This window comes from Betta splendens, chromosome 4, assembly GCF_900634795.4.
Source record: "Betta splendens chromosome 4, fBetSpl5.4, whole genome shotgun sequence".
Classification (NCBI taxonomy): Eukaryota; Metazoa; Chordata; class Actinopteri; order Anabantiformes; family Osphronemidae; genus Betta; species Betta splendens.
In genome coordinates this window covers 5008163-5024284 of record NC_040884.2, presented here as the reverse complement: position 1 = coordinate 5024284, position 16122 = coordinate 5008163, and the positions used below count along the sequence as shown (strand labels likewise).

Genomic DNA, 16122 nt, shown 5'->3' with positions numbered 1-16122 from the left:
TGCAGAAGGGAGCGAGAACAAAGGCTGACGGACGCTGGTTGATTTATTTATCGCGTGTGATATTTTCCACCTGACCGCAACCTCCAGATAAAGGCTTTAAGAGCGTTGAGTCAATACGCTTCAAAGCGGGCGGCGCCTCGACAGCGCGGCCCGTTTTCCAGCCCATCGTGAAAGCGTTGGCGCTGCCAGGGCCTAATTTGGCCTCTTAGAGAGTTTTAATCTGTGCTGACTTGCTGCAATGCTGAGAATGTGAGTGCGTGGTCCTGTGACGCTAGCGACAGCGCTGTTGTTACTGCACGGTGGGAAAAAAGAAGCAAATTCAACAATAGGTCAGTTCGTGGCAGGTGGTGTCATGTGTCCGTCAGCTGTTAACTAACTACTGTGGGAATCAGTGTTGTGTGGGGCCCAGAGATCCTGGTTGAGTGTCTGTTTGTGTGTGAATGAACGGCTGCGGAGTTAAACTTAAAGTCAGTCCCTGCAGGAAGGTACAAGGCAAACACCTTATACACACATATACACACAGTATCTACACATGTCACATGTTTAGGGGCTGACAGTCCATTCTCCCATTGGATCCAGACAGATGTTTGCTCACCTGCTGTCACTAATTCCAGCTCATCACCCTTTATTCTAGTGTCCTTTCAATAGCTGCATCGCTCCTTGGCCTGCGGTGGGCAGCTTTAAGTGGGTTCCCACCTGCACCCCCCCCCCCCCCCCCCCCCCCCCCAAAGCCGAGCGGATGAGATGAGCAGGATGTTCACTGTTTGTGACAATGTTTGAGAAAAGAAATTGGGCGGAAAGAGCTTGTGCGGCAGCTGTAATTACGGCGGTGGCGCTCAGAGCACACTTCATGATAATGGGGGTTTTTGTTCTCAGGCACAGGGCAGAAATAAAAGGTCCGGCTTCTCGTTCACTCGTCAACACCTTCAGCGTCTGTGACAACGCCGCGGTGAGAAGCGACCAATTAGCCGCTCCAACGGGAGCGGTCCAAACTGTGCCTCCACCAGCGGGTCCCGTCATCCGTCAGCAGCTGTGACAGCAGAGGGGGCATTGGAGTCGTCACGCTCTTTGGAAATGGTTGTGAAACAACAGTAAACAATGAGCCGGTCGGTCGCAGCATAGCATCAGGTCGTCACCTGCTGTTCCCAGCTGAGGCCACGGCGCTGTTCACACCTGCCTCATCGTCCAGCTCCGCTCCAACCATCAGACGGAGCAGGAAGCAGCTAAAGGTGAAGAAGAGGGAAAATCCCACCTGTTGACTGTTCTTCAGACCCTAAAGTGCCTGCTCTCCTCCCGCTCTCTGCCTATGGGCAGAATGAATGGAGAGAATGACCTTTATTAATGCAATCAGTGCATAAACGTACAGGTTCCCTCCAGCTCCTCTTATTATTCTGGTTGCACTTCGAAAGCTTGAGGTGACGAAGCGAGAGGGGGCACATAATGATGTGTTGTCCTGTTTTCTCGTGAGGTCGAGCTCCAAATAGGGTTTTTCTTCCTATTTTGCTTTCTCTAAAACTCTATTTTCTTCGCTTCTGTGCCTCTACAGGAGGTTTGTGTGTTCGTACCACCTGCGCGCTGTGTTTCAGTAATACACGGACCGGGCTCTTCGCTGAGATTGAATTGTGAGGACACGTGTCCCTGTACAACACATTATTATTCTAAACCCAGTATTGAATCTGGTGCAGCAGTGAGTCCTTTCAGTTACTGTATTTTGGTGCAGCTGCTCATCTTTACCACAAAAAGACCATTTTGGAGATTCTTTTTATTCTTTGGAGATTTTTATTCTTGGACATTACATGCAAATCACATGATCGACTGTGTGCGTCGAGGTAAGGTATTAGTCATTGTCTTGGATAAATACAAATAACCACAGCTTTTCATCTTCCTGTGGGCTTATGTTCATTGTCTGGCCAGCTGTTGAACCTGCCGTAGCGGCGCCGGTGCTGTCACCTGGTAACAGCGTTGTCTCTGCCCTGAGACCAGATCTGCTGGAAACCGAACTTTCTCTCCGGTTCAGTTTTACCATTAACTGGGTCCATGTCGTCCTGCAGAGCTGATGGCATGTGAGATGGCCTAAGTAAAAAGTGACTTTTTGAGCCCAACAACACAAATGAAAACCGCCCTCCTGGTCCAGCTGGTGCCATGCTGTAGTTTAAATAATTAATTCTCTAACAAGCCGCTGGCTGAGACCTCTGACCACAGGAGCAGAACAGCCGGAGCTCAGTGTTCTCTCCAGACAGTAACTCACATCAAAAGAAAATGAGCCCGGCCGGCGCCGCCACGCTGCTCGGCGTCCGCCGCTAATAACCCGAACACAGCCGGCGGCTTTTCAAGACACCTCATAACAACTAAGCAGTAAAAGTCCCATAGTTCGTAGGCTGGTAAAAGTCACCAAATGTAAGGATTGCAAAGTGAGTGATCGTCCCTTTTCTCCTTAACAGCTGATTTGTGTGGGACGTCAGTATGCTTCCTCCTCTTATCTGTACGCTCGACTACAGTGGAACGATCAAACCCAAAAGACCAGGAGAAGCCGGGATGTTTTCACCCGAAATCCGGCTTCGCAACCAGCGTGAGTGACGTTTGGACGATACAGCAGATGTACAGAAGGAATTACTGAACATGTTCAACAGCGTGTACTGGTTGGGCTGCAGTCACTTTAGTTCTGAGTCATATCTTTTTAGCTGCTGCCCTCTCATCTTTGGGTCTTTGGATCACATGGATCACATCAGCACGCACACAGACTGGGTGCGTCCTGTTCCTTCATGCCCGTGGTTGATTTCCATTGGATCCATCGTATCCAGCAGACAGAGCATCATCTGCATTAAAGCGTCCAGATACATGTAACCCACAGCCGCCAGCACTGGCCGCACAGGCTGTACCTTAAGGAGAACACTGAGGCTTAAACCCCAGCTCAGATCCTGCCTCCTTCCACTGTCAGGTCCCACTCACTCCGTCAATCAACAGACAGGCAGACAGTTGGAGAGCTCGTTATCGCCTCCGTTCGGCGGCTGCACGTCGGGCTCCGTTGAAGCCTCCATCCTTGTCACAAACGCCGCGATGCCTGACTGAGCTCCACGTCCCTCTGCGACACCGCAAATGGAGCACCTGTGACACGTGCTGCCGTGGAAAGTGGGCGCGTTTGTCCTGCTGGAATTCTTCAGTTCTTATTTTGTGATTCCATAAATGGGGGGAAAATACCTGCAACTACCAATAAGGTTGAAAAGTGCTGTAAGTGCAGAGAAGACACTTTGTGCTGAAGGTCAGGAGGCGTGAAGCCGACCTGATAATAAGATGCCGCCACAGTGTTTATGTTGGTGACTCAGCACAGAGCGAGCAAACGCAGTAACAGGAAGGTGTAGAAGCAAAGTCACCTTAAAGGCTTGTGATCGTTAGTGCGCCAACAGGAACGACTGTGACGGTGTGACTGTGTGACAGTGCACACGACAAGGCTCCTCCAGAGATCACGCACACGTGATGCGATCGGCTCGTTTGCTGCAGGTCACACGTTTGTGTGCGCTCGTCTTCTGCCGTCACACCTGTCTGCTGCACTGTTAATTAGACAGAAGAACGCTAATTAGACACACACACACACACACACACACACACTGTGCTGCTCTCCCTCAAGTGACAATGTTGATACAACTGTGCTCAAAAGCACAAAAACAACACAAAACATTAGCCACTAATTATCTTCTAATTGCGAGAATGTGAATCTTCCCACAGTATCAGATTCCCAAACTTCTGTTGGAGACGTTGTCAAGTCATTAGTTCTCGGAACGTTAAAATTCCAACCAGTCTTTTTCATTGCCAGCAACTCATGCTCATTTCTGTTGTAGAAATGACTTTGGGAAGAAAAAAGACACAACAGTTCATGTACAGTAATCCGTTTGCTTCGCTGCATAGAACTGTAATCACCGGCTCTTTGGCCTGAAACCTCCGCTGTGAAGCGTTTCACAGATTTGTTCTTCGTTCACGGCATCGAGGCCATGGACCTTTTACTGTTTGAAGTCCTCTCAGGTACCGGAACAGAACATTCACGCCTCCTTCTTTTGATCGCTGACCTTTTCTCTGCATTTTCACACGACCTCCTTGTTTTCTGCTTCTTCATCTCATTCCTCATTTGATTTGTCCAATAAGTCCCTCTGTCGCAGGAGGAACCTGTGCGTCTGTTAACGATGACCTGCTTCATTCACTCAGCGAATGAATGATGATTGAATGATTGGCTTGTGTGTTGGACGGGTCAAGTTGCTGCGAGTCTCAGTAGCTCCTTGTTTCATTCGCACATACTGTATTAATGAGAAGAATTACAGAAAAGACAACTTTAATTTAAAAACTTTTTAATTTGCAAAAAACTCAAAAATGATCTGTGCTGAGCCTTAACCATGAAGTGTGATCTTTGGTTTGTGTTCATTTTTGTTAATTGTGTTCATAAGCTTTCTTCCCCATAGAGAGAATCAAATCCATAAAAAATGCCTGATTCATTTCTGTTGCAGTGGAAATGAAATCCAGGTAACTGAACTTTTCCTGCTATTGAATGGGCAATAAAATGAGTTCAGCAGTTACAATATTTGATCGCGGGGCTTCAGAATCAACCTGTCTCTCAACCTGTTCCTACAGGGAGACATTCCTGGTGCTGCAGTGTTGTTGTGTTGTTGTATCACTTCCCCGACGCCTCTCAGGAGAGCGGTGATTCAGAAACCGCTGTTTTCTTTTGAAGCTCTGTTTTAGAAAGAAAACAGCCAAAAAAGATTCACAAAACAACACTGACACAGACAATAGGACAGAATGAAAATCCCCCAACTCCCCTAAAAGCAACAGCAAACACAACAAAGCACAAAAACTAACGCACCTCTGTTTGTGTTTCAGGTGTTGTTGCGCAGCGGAGGAGATTCTTGAGGAAAGATGAGGAAGAGCAGGAGCGTTCTCACTGTGTCTCCCAATAATGTGAGTCCTCGTATGTCAGCGGTTACGCAATAGGCTTCACTGTGTTACCACACAACGCTGCGAACGGCCTTCGGTGCCCGGCTGTTATTTCTAGCAGTGGCATCAGAGCCGCAGATGGCGAGAGGTAGAGATACGAGCAGACGCACAATCCCCCGACGGGTTCCTGTGGAGGTGCCTGTGGGTTCCTGTGGGTTCCTGTGGAGGTGCCTGTGGTTCCTGTGGTTCCTGTGGTTCCTGTGGAGGTGCCTGTGGGTTCCTGTGGAGGTGCCTGTGGTTCCTGTGGAGGTGCCTGTGGTTCCTGTGGAGGTTCCTGTGGGTTCCTGTGGAGGTGCCTGTAGGTTCCTGTGGGTTCCTGTGGAGGTGCCTGTAGGTTCCTGTGGGTTCCTGTGGAGGTGCCTGTGGGTTCCTGTGGAGGTGCCTGTGGGTTCCTGTGGAGGTGCCTGTGGTTCCTGTGGTTCCTGTGGTTCCTGTGGAGGTGCCTGTGGGTTCCTGTGAAGGTGCCTGTGGTTCCTGTGGAGGTTCCTGTGGGTTCCTGTGGAGGTGCCTGTGGGTTCCTGTGGTGCCTGTGGGTTCCTGTGGTTCCTGTGGAGGTTCCTGTGGGTTCCTGTGGAGGTGCCTGTGGGTTCCTGTGGTTCCTGTGGAGGTTCCTGCGGGTTCCTGTGGAGGTGCCTGTGGAGGTGCCTGCGGGTTCCTGTGGTTCCTGTGGAGGTTCCTGCAGGTTCCTGTGGATGTTTCCTGTGGGTTCCTGTGGAGGTTCCTGTGGGTTCCTGTGGGCTCTCCTGGAGGCCTGTGGGTTCCTGTGGAGGTGCCTGTGGTTCCTGTGGAGGTTCCTGTGGGTTCCTGTGGAGGTGCCTGTGGGTTCCTGTGGTTCCTGTGGAGGTTCCTGCGGGTTCCTGTGGAGGTGCCTGTGGGTTCCTGTGGGTTCCTGTGGAGGTGCCTGTGGGTTCCTGTGGAGGTGCCTGTGGTTCCTGTGGTTCCTGTGGAGGTGCCTGTGGGTTCCTGTGGGTTCCTGTGGAGGTGCCTGTGGGTTCCTGTGGAGGTGCCTGTGGGTTCCTGTGGAGGTGCCTGTGGTTCCTGTGGTTCCTGTGGTTCCTGTGGAGGTGCCTGTGGGTTCCTGTGAAGGTGCCTGTGGTTCCTGTGGAGGTTCCTGTGGGTTCCTGTGGAGGTGCCTGTGGGTTCCTGTGGTGCCTGTGGGTTCCTGTGGTTCCTGTGGAGGTTCCTGTGGGTTCCTGTGGAGGTGCCTGTGGGTTCCTGTGGTTCCTGTGGAGGTTCCTGCGGGTTCCTGTGGAGGTGCCTGTGGAGGTGCCTGCGGGTTCCTGTGGTTCCTGTGGAGGTTCCTGCAGGTTCCTGTGGATGTTTCCTGTGGGTTCCTGTGGAGGTTCCTGTGGGTTCCTGTGGGCTCTCCTGGAGGCCTGTGGGTTCCTGTGGAGGTGCCTGTGGTTCCTGTGGAGGTTCCTGTGGGTTCCTGTGGAGGTGCCTGTGGGTTCCTGTGGTTCCTGTGGAGGTTCCTGCGGGTTCCTGTGGAGGTGCCTGTGGGTTCCTGTGGGTTCCTGTGGAGGTGCCTGTGGGTTCCTGTGGAGGTGCCTGTGGTTCCTGTGGTTCCTGTGGAGGTGCCTGTGGGTTCCTGTGGTTCCTGTGGAGGTGCCTGTAGGTTCCTGTGGGTTCCTGTGGAGGTGCCTGTAGGTTCCTGTGGGTTCCTGTGGAGGTGCCTGTGGGTTCCTGTGGAGGTGCCTGTGGTTCCTGTGGTTCCTGTGGTTCCTGTGGAGGTGCCTGTGGGTTCCTGTGGTTCCTGTGGAGGTGCCTGTAGGTTCCTGTGGTTCCTGTGGAGGTGCCTGTAGGTTCCTGTGGGTTCCTGTGGAGGTGCCTGTAGGTTCCTGTGGGTTCCTGTGGAGGTGCCTGTGGGTTCCTGTGGAGGTGCCTGTGCTTCCTGTGGTTCCTGTGGTTCCTGTGGAGGTGCCTGTGGGTTCCTGTGGAGGTGCCTGTGGTTCCTGTGGAGGTGCCTGTGGTTCCTGTGGAGGTTCCTGTGGGTTCCTGTGGAGGTGCCTGTGGGTTCCTGTGGTTCCTGTGGAGGTTCCTGTGGGTTCCTGTGGAGGTGCCTGTGGGTTCCTGTGGTTCCTGTGGAGGTTCCTGCGGGTTCCTGTGGAGGTGCCTGTGGAGGTGCCTGCGGGTTCCTGTGGTTCCTGTGGAGGTTCCTGCAGGTTCCTGTGGATGTTTCCTGTGGGTTCCAGTGGAGGTTCCTGTGGGTTCCTGTGGGCTCTCCTGGAGGCCTGTGGGTTCCTGTGGAGGTGCCTGTGGTTCCTGTGGAGGTTCCTGTGGGTTCCTGTGGTTCCTGTGGTTCCTGTGGAGGTGCCTGTGGTTCCTGTGGAGGTGCCTGTGGTTCCTGTGGAGGTGCCTGTGGTTCCTGTGGAGGTGCCTGTGGGTTCCTGTGGAGGTGCCTGTAGGTTCCTGTGGGTTCCTGTGGAGGTGCCTGTAGGTTCCTGTGGGTTCCTGTGGAGGTGCCTGTGGGTTCCTGTGGAGGTGCCTGTGGTTCCTGTGGTTCCTGTGGAGGTGCCTGTGGGTTCCTGTGGTTCCTGTGGAGGTGCCTGTAGGTTCCTGTGGTTCCTGTGGAGGTGCCTGTAGGTTCCTGTGGGTTCCTGTGGAGGTGCCTGTAGGTTCCTGTGGGTTCCTGTGGAGGTGCCTGTGGGTTCCTGTGGAGGTGCCTGTGCTTCCTGTGGTTCCTGTGGTTCCTGTGGAGGTGCCTGTGGGTTCCTGTGGAGGTGCCTGTGGTTCCTGTGGAGGTGCCTGTGGTTCCTGTGGTTCCTGTGGTTCCTGTGGAGGTGCCTGTGGGTTCCTGTGGTTCCTGTGGAGGTGCCTGTAGGTTCCTGTGGTTCCTGTGGAGGTGCCTGTAGGTTCCTGTGGGTTCCTGTGGAGGTGCCTGTAGGTTCCTGTGGGTTCCTGTGGAGGTGCCTGTGGGTTCCTGTGGAGGTGCCTGTGCTTCCTGTGGTTCCTGTGGTTCCTGTGGAGGTGCCTGTGGGTTCCTGTGGAGGTGCCTGTGGTTCCTGTGGAGGTGCCTGTGGTTCCTGTGGAGGTTCCTGTGGGTTCCTGTGGAGGTGCCTGTGGGTTCCTGTGGTTCCTGTGGAGGTTCCTGTGGGTTCCTGTGGAGGTGCCTGTGGGTTCCTGTGGTTCCTGTGGAGGTTCCTGCGGGTTCCTGTGGAGGTGCCTGTGGAGGTGCCTGCGGGTTCCTGTGGTTCCTGTGGAGGTTCCTGCAGGTTCCTGTGGATGTTTCCTGTGGGTTCCTGTGGAGGTTCCTGTGGGTTCCTGTGGGCTCTCCTGGAGGCCTGTGGGTTCCTGTGGAGGTGCCTGTGGTTCCTGTGGAGGTTCCTGTGGGTTCCTGTGGTTCCTGTGGTTCCTGTGGAGGTGCCTGTGGTTCCTGTGGAGGTGCCTGTGGTTCCTGTGGAGGTGCCTGTGGTTCCTGTGGTTCCTGTGGAGGTGCCTGTGGGTTCCTGTGGAGGTTCCTGCAGGTTCCTGTGGATGTTTACTGTGGAGGTTCCTGCAGGTTCCTGTGGATGTTTCCTGTGGAGGTTCCTGCAGGTTCCTGTGGATGTTTCCTGTGGAGGTTCCTGTGGGTTCCTGCGGGTTCCTGTGGGCACCTCTGGAGGCCTGTGGCTCGTGGCTGTGCAGACGCTGCTCCTGCATCAGCTCCGTGCAGCGGCGTTCTCCTGGTCTGCTGTTTCCACAGGTCGTGTGCAGCTTTTAGCACCCGCTAACGCACTCTGTTACAGTATTGATTCTGGCTCCTTTCAGTGGGAGGCAGTGATTGAGTAAGACCTGCAACGTGTGAGGGCCCATGAACCTACACGTGGTTCAGACCTGAACCTGCAGGGTCACATTTAATAGTTCCATCTTATTGCTCCGCTCAGCGACCGACAACCTGTGCTTTGGTTCATCCTCACCCTCTGAGCTGCAGCTCTGGGCCGCTGCATCCAGCACATCCAGCACATCCAGCACATCCAGCACATCCACGCTGTCGACTCTAAATTTCAGGTGCTCTTGAGTTCCTGTGGGTGTTTAGCTCAGATCGCCGTAGCTGACTCTGTGGGTGTATATTACTCAGTCCTTCTCCTTCTCTGTTTTGCTCTGTTACTTTGAACGCTGTAGTCCTGTCTTTTGAGGGAACGCATCCTTTTTGGTCTTTCTCTTAAGAACATGCTGTTGTAAAGGTTTTTACATTCACCAGGTCCAACATGGGACTTTTGCTAATATTGGTTTATGCCCATGCGTGGTTGCCGTGGGCTACACCCAGTCAATCATCACGTCTAAGGTCCCGTCAGGACGCGTGTGGGGCGGTTTATTACCTGTGGACATTTGTAGAATAAGAATCACAGTCTTCATCGTTACAGTAATAGGAGGAAGAGGTGTTTTTCCCTCTGCTCTGATGAGGGCAGGGGTGGAGGATCAGAGCATAGTTCTACTGTGTACTGTGGAAGAGCTGCAGTACTGTACTGTGAAAGGAAATTTAATTCAATTAGACGTTTACTGAATTGGTAACACCAGGTTTTGAGTTGATTACATGCAGTGTGAGACTTGGATGATGCTGGTGAATAGGCCAGGAGAATAGATGCACAGATGCTGTTCAGGACACTGCATGTAGTTCCTTTCTGTTTGGATCTCATTAAGATCATCAGCGTTTTTGTGCTGTCTATTAGTCAGTGTACAGTGTAGTAGTGTATTCACAGCAACAACCGAAGCGTTAGGTGTTTTCCTGAATGAGTGGGGCTAAGTGGGCTGAGCCGGGGCACTGATATTGGATTTCAGCTCTGACAGAAGGGATTAGCTCTAGGTGCTGATACTTAGCTGGGATTTGCTTTGAGTGGTGAAAGTGTGCAGACATGTGGCTAAGTGTTTGTTGAGGGTCTGGCTCATTGTGAAGCTGGTGATGGGACTGAACGGAGCAGCGCGGGGCGCGTTCATGACCGCGCCGTGCTAAAGGCTGGACAGGTTCAATAATGGCTTAAGGCCCTCATTCCCATGCAGATCACAGCCAGTCAAAGCTGATCCGACCAGCTTTGACTCCCCTACGCTGCCAGCGCCTCTGAACGTGTGACTCTGCATACTGGAGGAAGTGCAGGGTTGCGTTTCACATCGCATCACGTAGATCTGTAAAACATCCACCACAGGTTGCAGCTTTAACTCATCAGGTGTGCACATGAAGCCGAGCGTGTCCTCAACTACTCCTGTTCAAGGACTCAAATGCTTGGGATGCAGATCTGGGCGGCCTTCGCATCTTCAGTAACCAGGAGCGGAGGCAGTGGAGGCTGCAGCATGTTTGTAGGATCTGCTTTTCACGTCTGTCTTCTTGTTCCTTCAGGTCGTTTTCCCTCGTTTTGATCCTTTGTCACTGTTGCGGCCTCTCACTGTCAGTTTCCTTCCCTTCTTCCAGCCTCCGTCTGTCATTTTGCCTCTTCCTCGTCCTCTCTCCCGCTCTGGCGGCGTATTCTGCTGTCAGAGAGTTGTGTGAGCCAGCGAAGGCAGCGGTTCAACTCTCTCTCTCTGCCTCGGCCTGTTCTCGTACAGCCTCATTCCTCCTTGAAGACGTCTCGCGTCGCTCCTCCATCAGTCTTCAAACCTCAGGAAACCCTTCTCCGCGTCTCTCTCCGTCTCTTTGTGTCGGGTCAGGAGCAGCGATGCTGGTTGCCACAGCAACAGCTGCTCTTCCATGGGCCTCTGGGATCACATGCTCGGTGACCTCTTGCACGTTGCCTGTCAGTCTCTCCCCAGACGTTGTGTCAAGCTCAAGCCTTCTCCCAATGTCAGCGCTTTCTTTGCGTTTGAAAAATAGTTCAAACCTCACAAACTATAAAAAGATTAAACTCTATGGAATCCACTGTAAATAGAAAACTCACCAATCGCACCCAACAGCACTTAACCTAATGTTTACCGTCTTCTTGTGTGAGGGGACATTGGTGATCTTTGGGAGGATGGATCCAGTCTGAGTGTCCTACGTATTACATAAATAAACCTGAAATCTCTTGGAAATGACAGCAAATCGCACTGAATGTGCTTCAAGCCTTCAACAAGCTAAATTTATCACTCGTCACACGTTTTGCTGTCGAGAGGAAAAAGCGGGCAATTTATTTATGTCCTTCCTGAGACACAGGGATTGAGCCATTTCACAGCAATGAAAAAATGATGATGACTTGAAAAAAGGAGGAAAGACAGTAATTCACCAAACACTTCTATGAATGTGCCGCTCTTCTGGTGAAGCTCAGAGGGAACGCGCTCGGCCGCCTGTGGCTCAAACTGAACGGAATCGGCCTGACGCTGGTGATGCACAACCACAGTGTTGATGGTTTTGAGTCCAAGAATTTAGCTGCGAGCGCTGAATCTCTGTCCATGTATGTTAATGAATGCATGTAAGTGGGTGTTCCTCATGTGTAGAAGCTACAGTAGCAGCTTGTGCACAATGCTGGAAGCTACGTCTTATTTCATGCGCTACCAATCAGTCTCCTTGGGAGCTCCCTCCCTTCCTCCCTCGCTCCCTCCCTCCATGCCTCACTCGCTCCCTTCCTCCCTCCCTCGCTCTCTCCCTCCCTCGCTCCAGTCTCTCCAGCCTCCTCCCTCTCCTCACTTTCTCCCTGTAAGTCCTGCCTCTCATTCATTGCCCCAGCAGTTCCTCCTTTTGTAGCGTGCACCCTCGCACCAACTTTCCTGACCTTCTTTTACCTCCCCTTTCTTGACAGCAGACCCCCCACTCCCTGCGTCCCCCGTCCCTGTAACTGATGGGAGCAGGTGTTGTTTTTCTAAGCGCATCCCGTTCGTTTCCTCCCCGTTGTTTTGCCGCCGTGGTGTCAGAACGGTGAGCGCTGAGGGATTTGAGCTTTAATAAGGGAGGGTGTGAAGTGGGAAGGATGCCCTGAGATGCATGATGCTAAAAGATGAAAATCACAATGTTGGAAGAATAGACGTTTTATGGATCATTTTTTATTACAGGAAATAAGAAAAGCAATATAATATTATAGATAGAGGTGTGGAATTGCAGCAATACAAAGCAGCTATTTGTATTTCTTACGTGGTTTCATTGTGGAACCTTCTAAGAGTGAGAAAAGAAAGAAAATCTATCTTATTAATCTTCAGTGAAAGGAAGAAGGACTCAACATAATGCATCACCAAAGAAGAGTCACTAGAGAAGAAGAATGTCATCAGTTCAGATCAAGATCCTTGTCCAGCTCCAGATGATGCTGCACAGAGATGTACAATGACTCAAGAGCTGCGATGAACGGAGACCTGGACCTTTTCAAGGCCGGTTTATTACGACTTCAGCTGCGTTTAAAGGCCGTCATGAAAACAGGAGCTGTAGACGGCGACATTCAACCTGTGGTGCAGCATCGTCACAAGGAGAAAGCGGCATCTGGTGAGGTGTGTGTGGGTTCCAGACAACAGGCCGGCACCCACTGCTAAAGGATGTGCACCAGATCAGTAACACTGGCGACCTAATCCATGATGGAGCGGATCCTTTGTGCGGTGCTTCCGCGCTCCTGTCTGCATGTTGTTACAGGGACAGGACGCAGCTCTGCGTCTCTCGTGTCCTGGACCTACGCAGCATCTTCCTCCCTCATGCATCCTCATGCAAACATCGGGGCTTGTTTTTCTGTAGAGGACGGTCATAAATCACACGACTGCACACAAGGCTGTTTGAGGTCGCGCTTCGAACAAATGACTAATGCAGATCTGTTTTTTCTCATGTTGTCCCGAAAGGCTGTGACAGAGATGTGTCCTGATATGAATGTAGTGCCAAGACTGCAAAGGTGCATTATCATCCGTGTGTGTGTGTGTGTGTGTGTGTGTGTGTGTGTGTGTGTGTGTGTGTGTGTGTGTGTGTGTGTGTGTGTGTGTGTGTGTGTGTGTGCGTGTGTGTGTGCGTGTGTGTGTCCGCGTGTGTGCGTGTGTGTGTGTGCGTGTGCGTGTGTGTGTGTGCGTGTGTGTGTGTGTGCGTGTGTGTGTGTGTGTGTGCGTGCGTGTTGCGCGTGCGCGTGTGCGCGTGCGTGTGTCGCATCCTGTTGCCAACCGTGTGGCGTAAGGTTATGTTGTTGTGGACCTCACCCACCTTCTTTCTCCTTCACACACACGTTAAGGATCAGATGGAGCTGAAGGTGGAGGTTAACTGTGCAGCACAAGTTCAGTGTCATTTTTTAAATGGACACATTTAATGAACTTTATTGGCTTACATTGTAGAATATAGTCAGTAAAATAGTGACAAGGATGTTTTCACTAGACTAAAGCCTGGAGCTGCAGTCACCTCCGACTGCATCCATGACTCCACGCGTCTTTTAAAAATGTTTTTGAGAACCTGGTCACAGCTTGGTGTCTGAGGCAGACGCGTACAATGGGTTCAAGCTTTTAATGCACACACACACAGTTCTGTCTCTTTCTTCTCTCCATCAGTCAAACTTTGCGCGGCAGAAGACAGAGATGACTTGCATCATAAGGAGCCGCGTTCCTCTCGTTCAGTCGAGTTAAACGTCTTCAGCAGAAGAGCTGATTCGTCACTTTGATCACAGCTCGTAACAAAGTTAGTTTCACTATAAGTGATTCAGTATTTAAATCTATTATAATCACATAAGAAGGGGATTCAAGCGTTCACTGCTGTACTTTTGATGAATCACCTCTCGTTGTGGCCGCTCATCCTGCTCGACCGTCGCCTCCTTTTCTTGCATCCGTGTCTTATCTGACATCACCACATCGCCCTTCCGTGCTTCGCTACAGCGTCCGTATCTACCCCACATCTCACTCTGCCCTTGCCTCCCACCCCTTTCCTGTCATAAATAAGTATTGTTGCCTGGTCCTCCTTGCACATGACTCCAGCTGCCGAGGCAAATGTCTCCCAACAGCATCAACAAGCTCTGGTCCTCTCTATTCTTGAGCCTTTCACTCCAAAAATCACATTTAACAACCTTTTAAATCAACAAGTTGTCAGCTGTCTAAACCACAAACTGGATGCAAATCTTCTGTCAAAAATCATGGAAGGATAATATTTGCCTATTTGACTCTTGATTAAAGGGCTGATGTGGCTGAGGACTAAGCAGGCTGTTCTGAGGCCCTGCAGTCTCTTTGCTGTAGACTGCAGACATTAGCCACACAAATTAAGCCGGTAAATGAAGCAGAAGGAAGAAGATGAGGAATGAAAAGACAATAATGGGCCAAAAACTAGACTTTTCTGCCAACTATTCATTGTGCTCGTCTTGGTTAATATGTATCAGAAGGAACCACAAGGCTGTTTTATGCCTGCGGGTGGTCAGAGGTTTAATTAGAGAACATTTCAGCTTTGTCTCAGATTTTAAACCTCTACATGAGGCCACGGAGATAAAAGTTCAGCTTAGCAGGGAAGAGGATCGACCCTGTGGTGAGGTAGCATGCTTGGATAAGTCTGAGCTTTTTATTAGGCCATATCATTAGATACATGTATTATTACGTAATAAAGTTTAGTTAAAAGTAGTCTGGAGCTCCCTCTAGTGGACAAGAGAAGGAATTAGCAGAAGTAGGGAATGTTTTGTAGTCTTTGTTCTGTCCTGTTCTGATTTTCTGTTTCTGTGAAATGTTTCATTTGTGTGAAGCGTTTCATTCTGTTTCCACCCTCAGGACAGCAAAGAACCTCTGGATTGCTGCCTCAGCGAGTCTTTCACGTCTCCATCGTGCACGCTGGGGGTCGACCTGCGCCGAGGCCGCCGCCGCTTCTCGGGCAACCTGCAGCTGCCTCCGTTGTCATGGCGCCAGGGGGACGTCCGGTCCCGGACTCCTGACGAGGAGATCATGGCCCGGCCCACGTCTCTGCTGTTCGGAGCCCCTCCTCGGATCGACATCACGCCGGTCGATTCGGAAAAGTGAGTCCACTGTATTCACAATGCTCCACATTCGATATTTAAGAGTTTGAATTTAATATAAAAATAATATAATTAGTATCTACCTTATCTAATTTAAATGTGATCCAGCTGCTGCTCTTTTCTGCTGTGGATGTTGTGTTTTCCTCTTGGAGAAGGCTTTAAAGGCCTCAGGTGCCGTCTGTTTGCAGTGGCCAGTTAATATACTAAGACCTGAGTGTCTACTTTGGTCACCCAAGATTCTGTTTTATCAAAGATGGCGACTTTAACTCACTTTGTCTATTATTCATGAGTGTGAGAGGTCTTCGGTATCAGTTAGGGGCTTATTCAACTAATTACTGCAGAGTCATGTGGTCACACTGGGCCGGTACTGGTACTTCACAGCACCTGGGACTGAGCTGTCGCGTTGCATTCGGCCTCTTGAACGTGCCACTGCCTCATTGAATCATGCACCTCACTCTCACGCGCACACGACACACACAATTACGCTCACAGCAACAGGTTCAATGTGCAGCTTCACATGCGCAGGCTTGAACGAATCAGTCCTGATTCTGTGTGTCGTTGGAAAGAACGACTGCAGCTGAGGAGCTCTTTGATTAAACGGTTGCCAAGTGATTCGTTCCTGCTGCTGTTGAGATGCTGCTAATCATCTGTGGCTGGTGCTGCACCACAGCTTGATGCTATGTTTTGTAAATCACACTCTTTCAAGACAAGATTGTTGTCATATATGCTCGATTTTTTGGAGTTTAGTTTTAATATCAAGAGATAAAAAAGTTCACTGAGATGTTAAAATAAATGTAAACAATTATAAAGAGTGCAGTTGCCATGGCTACCAGAAGGGGGCAGTATGATAAAGCTGAGGCCATAAACAAAGATGAATCCACACAGGTTTTCAGTGTTGAAACAATGTGAATGAGACGCTGTGACCTTTGTGCTCATCTGATCCTAAAAATGCAGTTAAAGGTAATGAATTTGAGCCTTTTTAAATTCAGGTCCATCATGTTCCTCAGCTTCGCTGCTGCAGCACTGGGATTAGCAGAACCTTCGTCTCCTCAGGTCCAACGACCCTTTAGGCTCCTGTGAGACTGAAGTCTTTTAATATTTCATACTTGCTTGGTTCTGATAAATGTTTGTTCTGACTCTGCACAAGCGCCTCCATTTAGTTCAAGCCAGAGCTCCGCGTGACGTACAGTGATGCAGCTTCCGGCTGTGAATGAAGTTTGCGGTGGCGAACGACTGTCCAAACATGACTTCAATCAGCATTTGTGTGTGTGACCCTGGGTGAAGACGACAGCAGTCAGACGAGAGCCTGTCTGCCGTCTGT

At 50.8% G+C, this 16122-nt stretch overlaps 1 protein-coding gene across 2 annotated transcripts in view; it reads left to right on the top strand.

Annotated features, from left to right (window-relative positions):
• pde4ba (phosphodiesterase 4B, cAMP-specific a) overlaps positions 1 to 16122 on the top strand; it is an 83266-nt gene that overhangs the window by 2770 nt on the left and 64374 nt on the right. Inside the window, exons 2-3 of one of the 2 annotated variants that reach the window (XM_029146580.3) lie at positions 4867 to 4944; positions 14560 to 14801. The exons of the other annotated variant lie outside the window; for it this stretch is intronic. Coding sequence (XP_029002413.1) covers positions 4903 to 4944; positions 14560 to 14801 — 284 coding nt within the window. The 5' untranslated portion in view covers positions 4867 to 4902. The remainder of the gene's footprint in view (positions 1 to 4866; positions 4945 to 14559; positions 14802 to 16122) is intronic. 2 annotated transcript variants of the gene reach the window in all.